Genomic DNA, 8,093 nt, shown 5'->3' on the forward strand with positions numbered 1-8,093 from the left:
TACAAACAGTTTAACTCAACTCACCGTGACTTTTATTCTTCCTTAATCTTCGAAGGGGGCAGTTTTCGCGTAGTCGAAACAAACATGCATTGTGTTTCCGTCTGCCCTGTGTACTAGTCGACATTCTGTAGTCAAAATAGTCCAACAAATGTGTAATTCCTGGGTGGCCGCCGTCGTCTGTTGCCTACTGCGGTATTTGCGCCCACAATCGTCTTGCAGCAAGCAGGCAAGGCCCGCTGATGTTATGCGTCACGCAGGTGGCTCGTGCGATTTTGTCCCCTCCGATAGGTTGAAAAAACAGGTTTGTCTTGTCTGAATTGAGGTGTCAGGTTCCACTCCTACTTCTTCATTTATTTAACACTGGTGAAGTTTGGTTTTATGTTGCCGAACGTGTTTGATCGAACTGATTGTGAGTCTTTTAGGGGTCTTTTGAGGGAGCACATGAATAGGACATTTTTCATAGCAGAATAGAGATGCAATGCCCATCAAGGTCTTGACAGGCGTGGCAGACAGACTCACTAGGCAGTGGGCCGGATTTGTTGTAATGAGACCACATGGGGCCGTCATTGTCATTATAATTTTTCTGCATGGATATCAGATTGTTGTTTGGTGATTTACTCCTATACTAAACCACTTCAGAGCAAAAAAGGCTCTGAAAGTTTACCTTACATGCCAGTCTTTCTTTCTCACCAGCATAGAGTATATGACTAAACCAACATAATGTAATTGTCAAATTGTTAGTGCAGCAATCCACATTTATCCTCTGCATCTTCCTTTCTGAAAATGGTTTGTAGTGCTAGGTTTAATTTATTTTTCTATTATAGAGATTTATTTTGACAACAGGATATGAATATCTATTTTATTTATTTTTTAATTTTTCCTTCCTACCCAAAATATTTGGGGGGCCATATGAAATCAGCTGGCAGGCCAGATCTAGCCCTTGGGCTGTATCTTTGACACCCCCATCTTAGAATAATAACAGTATGACACTACATTTGTTATAGAGTGTATGAAAAGACATTTATTTTAAAAAGATCGACTTTACATTGCACAGGGAAGTAGCAGAGTTAAATCAAAATAATACATAACTGGTAGAGATGATTAGGCTTTTGTAAATTTGTATGAATGTTTACACTACCACAGAAATAAAACTCAGAAAAGGAAGAGTTATGACTGTGCATTTAATGTAAATGTAAACATTATCAATGTGGGTTAGACAAAAATCAACATCTCTTTGTGTCCTACTGTCTATTGAGGAAAGTAAACAAATCTACAAGTTACTGCAGAAACTGGACTTAGACTACAGGGAATTCAGTTTTCACATAAAAAGTGCTTAAATACTAATCGTTACCTCCATAAGAATGCAAATAACCCCCGACTATTAAATAGTCTCTGGAAGACAATACCATTCTTTACTAAAAGTCCATCTAACAAGTCATTAAAACATCATGTAAATCATATTTATTTATTTTGCCTTGTTTATCATGTAATGTACATTTTCAGTGCCATACTTCACTGACAGCAATCACCCAGTAAGTCAGTGAGGCATTCAATTGCTCATTTATTAAACACACTCACAATGCCTCGCACAGAAAAACCTTGATCATTGTAATCTAAATTAAAATGAATGAAAAGGACCCCAATTTGGCAACCTAGGCCTGGAGTAACAGATCAACCCCAGAATCTCTGCCGATAGGTGGAAGGGGAGTCATGGGAAGAACGGGCCTCTTGGGCAAACAGGTTCCCTTCAGCATCAAGCACAAAGATGAAGTACATGTTCGCCACCATCATAGTGACCATGGGCAGGAAAGACAGGGCGAAGCCAAACCCTCTGAGGCTACTGCCCAAGGTTGCGGCGACCCAGTAGCAAAGCCTGTAAAATGGGGGAAAGAACAGAGAAACATGAGCAAACTTGCTACAAACTTAATACAGGCACATAAAGTAGGGCAACTTTCTGTGCCTGAGTTTATCAGAAACTTTTTAATCTGTTACATTATCTATTTTGTAATCTTAAATGGCCTGGCCCACACCTAAATTCAGGCACAGTGCCTGAGAACTTCAAGCCCTGTAAATAACATTAATCAGGCATACAGTAATGTAAAACACACTCTTTAAAGGAAGAGATTCTACATAACATTTTCTAAACTTTCAAGAGCTTAATAATCAAACAACTTTTACTTCAGGGAATCCTGTGCAAAGCCAAACTGAGAATAGCCTAGAGTTTCGGGTTTGTTTCTCTTTTGCTGCCAGGTACAAACCCATAACCTTTGCATTGTTGCCATTCACAACTGAGTCTACGTATGGTATGAGCTACACCAGGCGCGTAACTGAAGCTTTCTGTTTGCGTAGCGTCTGCTGCAACAATTAGCTGCCACTATAATCAATGGAAGTAGCCACACCAGACGTGATAGTGGCGTGTATGTGTATGTACGGAAAAAAATAGACCAGTCTTCTAAAATGGATTTTACGCGCGAAAAGGAACGCTTCAGTTACGCGCCTGGTGTAGCTCATACCTAAGGATAAGTGCTACACTTTTTTCTGTGTGTGAGTGCTCCTCTTGACAAAAGACACAATGAATATTGAGAGAAAAATACATTCAGAGTTACAAGATCAAGGGGAACATTACACACAAAACAGAAGCAGTTGATGTAGCAGACAAATATATCCAGATATTTTGTTGATGAAAATTCACATCAGAGAGTAATACAATACAAACTTCTTTCTTTTTTGGGGGGATAGGACAGTGAAGAGACTGACAGGAAGCGAGTGAGAGAGAGGTGGGAGAGAGTAATAGAATAGACTAAATATCCTAACCAGCAAAGCACCCTTTCATAACACTATTACAGAATAATTACGCATTAATACAACTACAGTTACATTCAAGAGCAGCTCTACATAATTAGTCATTAAAATTGTGTAATTTGTCTCATGACTGAGTCAACACAGTGCATGCTTCAACTAGTAAAATATGTATGTTGCCATACACACTCTTGGTCTTATAATGGTCTTGGTCTTATAATAGTTGTGGGTGAAGTCATGAAACAACGAGGTTACCTGCCAATGGCAAAAAGGATGGTCAACAGAGGCACTAGCTTGAGTAAGTCGTGGTTCAGATAAGCAGCCAACACAGCCAGCTGAACGAAGTACAGCAGGAACAAGGAGACAGATTCATCCACAAATCGGCGGTGAACGGCCACTTCCTTCACTTCTGTCTGACTCTCAAACTGGGGACGTAAGGCACCAAAACGTATACGGGATATCCCTAACACAAACAGTCCTGAAAGAGAGAGAGAGAGAGAGAGAGAGAGAGAGAGAGAGAGAGAGAGAGAGAGAGAGAGAAAGAGAGAGAGAGAGAATGAGGGAGAGGGAGAGGAGAAGAGTAGGGGGGGTCATTATTTTTATTACTTTTGTGCGTATTGCAGCTAAGCTGAATTCAGAAACATAAAGAAAGATTCCAAAACATTGGCCTAAATAATCTGTCCATCCCAGACTATCTGGAATCCAGGAAAAAAAAAAAACACTCTAGTGAATGATCTGGTTGAACTAGTAATCTAAAGCTGCTCACCCAGCACAATGGGCACCACACCAAACACAGAGCATCGCAGTGTGTAGACCAGCCGCAAGGGTGCAGTTTCAAGGAAAGGGGCATCGAATGGAAGGAAGACGTATCCCCCCCAAACCAGAAAAGGGAAGATCACAGCACCCGAGAACATGGAGATGGCGGCTTTCAGTATATCACGACCGCTGCCAACACATCCCGCTGTGGAGGATACCAACATTTCTTTTACACTGAAATAGGGTTAGTTGCAGTATATTATGTTAAACAATTTCAAGCCTCTAAAATGAATCTTTTACACATTAAGTTTGAAGTAAATCAGTCATTTAGGAAGGCTGTTTGCATGACAAACATGAAATCAGAGTTATAAGTCTTTGGACCATTTTAGTGCCAAATTAATGACTTAATATTTCAAGATGTGATATTAGATGCATCTTTACAAAAATACATGAGGTTTTATATGTTATTCTTTACATTTTGGTGATTCTTGTGGTTCCCAGTCATTGTAATATTCATTCACTGGAGCACCATGAGATCCTATGAAAGGGCTCTTATCCTCATCATCCCAATCTCTGGGGGACTCGGGTACAATAGAAGAGTGGTGCATGTTTGGTCTAAAAACCCGTGCTGCCTCTTCTGGCATGGAGTTGACCTCGTCCATCTCGATCTCCATGTGACATCCTTTTTGTTGTGCCCTCAACTCCAATTCTGCCTCCCTCTCGTTCTTCTTCTCCAGCCATCCGTCCGCGGACTTCTCCCGCATCCTGAGCTCCCGCTCGCTCTCCGTTGTGCTCTCCCGTCCCCTGAGCGACAGGCACTCGGACTGTATGCTGGCTCGCTCGTCGTCCATCTCCTTCCCTTCTCCGCTCACACGCTGGCTCTCCTGAGACAATGGCCTCCCAGCCTTGTTGAGAGCATCCTTCTCAGCAGGCCACTGTAAGGTACTGGGCTCCATGCTTGCAAAACTCATGACCTCTCCTTCGGGAGACGTCTCCAGGCCTTTCTCGGCCTCCTTCAGCTTCTCATTTCCTTCTGCTGGGAATCCTGGCGTTTGGGGCACTGCTGTTGCTTCTGGGGACTCTCTCTCAGCAAGCCCCAGATTTGTTTGTAGGACATCTGTCATATCCAGTAATTCAGGCAGTTGAAGTATCAGACAAATTAATTAATTGAAACCTCAGTTGCATATTCTATATTGTGTGCCTAACAGATGGCATTTCTGATTACATTTAGATCTCCTTGATTGTGACTGCTATTTGTTGTTATTAGTAGATGAGAATCTTTGAGTACCTGGAAAGATATAATGATTGATAGAGAGAGAAAGAGAAAGCAAGAGAGATAGAGAGAGAGGTATGGAGAGAGAGATCTCCTGTTAATTGGGATGAAACATCATAGTCCAGCCTCCTTTCAAAAATAATTCATTATACGTCCACGATAAACAAGACTGCCACCTATGATTTTAAAACGCACATCATCCGTCTCCACAGTCCACCCAGATCACATAGTTTAGCCTACTGTGTCCTAAACTGAACATTTCCTGTAATTAATAGCCTAGAACTTGATGAACCCCGGTCGAATCAAAATTACTTGTTAGATAGGCTAGTTTATGGTTATGGTTATGGTAATAGGATTTGATAGATGCTTTTGTCCAAAGCGACATAGGCCTACAAATCAAACAATCCAATGGTTTAAATAGACAACCATATCGATTAGCCTATGACTCCAATAGCAAACATTTCTGGTAAACTCCCTGAATGCTGAGTTCTTCCTCTAATCTGAAGTTGTTTCTCACTTTTTCTATCTTTTCGACAATGGCAAATGAAGCCTTGAAATGCTGCCATTTCATGTCGGCATGTAGGCTGTATAACTTTGTTTTACGGAATTCCTGAACTTAGCCTTCGGCCTCGGCCGCTGTTACCCGAAACTTTGGTAGCACGGAAGTGAAATATCTGACATTTTGACTAAGTGTAAAAATTACCGGTTGAAAATCACCCGTAATACACTATTTACATAGAACTTAATAAGAACGTAGGACTAGACATCGTAAACGTTTCTTACCAAATTGTCCTTACAACGCCGAGTTTGACGCTGTTGTTTACAGCCTGTGGGTGGACAAGACAGGTGTGGCCAGGTAAATCATTGTTAAAGGGCTACGTTCTTAAAGGGGATGGTTTCTGTGCATTGCCATCTATTGCCCACTAGGGGCATCCATTATGGATTCTCATTAACTAGTTGAAAGACCAGGGGTATCCTACTTGAACTAGGCCTACTTAAGCACATTTACACTGGGTTTACAGCTTTTTCCCCCTTACGCTAATTTAATTGCAATTATTTGGCACTGTAAAGAAGCATTATTGAGTTTTGGTCTAAAATATGCATGGAAAAACGGTAAGCAATCACTAAACAGCCAAGTTGACACAAAGATAAACTGTTATCTCTGTTGACATATTGTTTTTGCATTTCCATTTGGTTTTCCCATTGAATGCTAGCTTATTGGACGACAAGGCCATTCTATCATATGGCCATTTGAGGAAGATTATACCAAAAGTGGCCTTAAAATGGCTCACAAACACTCATTCTCAGAATGTGGCAATTTGTTGCATGTTGCTTTATCTGATTTCCATGCCCTACACCAAAGTCCTTTTAGGCAAGTCCCTCCACTCTGCGGCCATATTTCAACGCTTTTTGGGCACTCATCGGGCATCCTATTCGGCAGAAATGCGCGTGCGCAAGGCTTCACGACACCAATCTTGCTCACATGATTGGCACGATGTCTTCACAACACACCATATGATTGGCTCAATGTATTCACATCACACCACATGATTGGCTCAATGTATTCACATGTCGACGTTTGCCAAGGAAGGGGTATGATATGTGTAGACAACGGCCATATTGGCGTTACAAACTAGCCGCATGCATTTCTATGGAGGATTTTTTGAGTGCTGTGTCTCCTTATTAGATAGATAGATAGATAGATAGATAGATAGATAGATAGATACTTTATTGATCCCCAAGGGGAAATTCAGGGGGTCTCAGTAGCATACAGACATCACACACAACATGCACTTACAGCAGAAATGGTAAATATAAGTATAAGTATAAACATATAACCAAACTCCACTGTACAATAGAGACAGTAGGAGATAAGAAAAACTAACAAAACTAAATACTAAATATACTATATAAATTAAATGTAAAAAATCCAGTGTGCTTGAGGGTGATCAAGCATGAGACGCTTGTAGTGACAGGGCCTGTAGTTCTGTGTGCATGGTGAGGTGCTCAAGAGAGTGAATGTCATGGTGAAGGTGCAAAAGTAGTCCAACTGTAGTCCTTTAGTTATGTGTGCATGGTAAGGTGCTCAAGAGAGTGAGTGTCATGGTGAAGGAGAGTAAAGTATAATGTAGACAAGGTAATATAAAAAATAGGGCTGTCAAAATAACTGATTAATTTCAATTAATTAATTTGAGAAAAAATAACTTATTAAAAAAAATAACGCAGATTAATCGATTCCGTATGACCTTTGACCCCAGGCCATTGTAGTCAGTAACCATTAAATGAAGGAGAGAGAAGAAAATGTGCTGACTAGATCATTGATTGAAACATTTACTTTTAAACAAGGGCCTGATGGAGTTGATAAAAATAAAGTGTTGATTAAAATAAAGTCCTTTGCAATGTCTGCAGCAAGGAATTTGCATATCACTGGAGTTCATCAACTCTAAAGTCGCACATCAATGCAAAGAAATAGTGTTGAAATTGAGGGAAGTGTTAATTTATTTTCATTGTGTCCCTTAGGTTATATCTGTGGCCTGAAATAGCTACCTTGTATGTGAAAAACAACTTCTTCCCGAAGCACTTTTGAATTTATTTCCTCAGCATATTAGGTCATATCATAGATTATTATGGCCATTATTAAAATAATAATAAAAGAGTTTTTGAACTTTAATGTCACTAATGCTGATTATTCAATGATGTTATTTGAATTTAAAAAATGTAAATACTTTCACAGCAAAAATGATATATGCGATTAATTTAGATTAATTAATCACAGAGTATGTAATTAATTAGATACATTTCTTTAATCGATTGACAGCCCTAATAAAAAACTATAAAAAAAAACTATGTCAGTGCAAGAACAGGTTGAGGTAATAGGGTTACAGCCATTCAGTATTGTAGCAGAAGCCATTGATCATGTGTGCTCATATAGCATGAAAAACAGTGTAGCAGGAAAACAGTAGTAAAAACATTAGGCTGTGGACAAAACAGTAGTAAAACAGTAGTAAAGCAGTAGTGGGCAGTCAGTACTCAAACATGGAGAGGGTGGAGAGGCAGACAGACTAAGCAGAGAAGTCTATCTCTCCTCTTCCCTTTAGTGAAGCATTAAACAGTTGCCCCTGGGGACAAATGACTTTCTCAGCCTTTCAGTTGTGCATGGCAGTGAGCGAAGTCTCCAGCTGATCAAGCTCTTTTGCTTTTTAATAGTGCTGTAGAGTGGATGGCATTAGTTGTCCAAGATGTTGAGGGTTTGTTCAGGGTCCTT

General features: G+C 40.2%; 1 protein-coding gene across 1 annotated transcript; it reads right to left on the reverse strand.

Annotated features, from left to right (window-relative positions):
• Positions 1–1,161: 1,161 nt before the first annotated feature.
• On the reverse strand, positions 1,162–5,691 carry tmem79b (transmembrane protein 79b). Its single transcript, XM_076280378.1, has 5 exons — positions 5,612–5,691; positions 4,031–4,843; positions 3,566–3,760; positions 3,055–3,277; positions 1,162–1,873 (listed from the first exon to the last, which is right to left on the reverse strand). The coding sequence occupies exons 2-5, from the start codon at positions 4,677–4,679 to the stop codon at positions 1,672–1,674; spliced, it is 1,269 nt and encodes a 422-aa protein (XP_076136493.1). The 5' UTR covers positions 4,680–4,843; positions 5,612–5,691; the 3' UTR covers positions 1,162–1,671.
• Positions 5,692–8,093: the final 2,402 nt, after the last annotated feature.

This window comes from Alosa pseudoharengus, unplaced genomic scaffold (genome assembly GCF_046254945.1).
Source record: "Alosa pseudoharengus isolate Yale_2024_CS ecotype anadromous, Long Island Sound unplaced genomic scaffold, YU_APseudo_1.1 YU_APseudo_1.1_scf_12, whole genome shotgun sequence".
Classification (NCBI taxonomy): Eukaryota; Metazoa; Chordata; class Actinopteri; order Clupeiformes; family Clupeidae; genus Alosa; species Alosa pseudoharengus.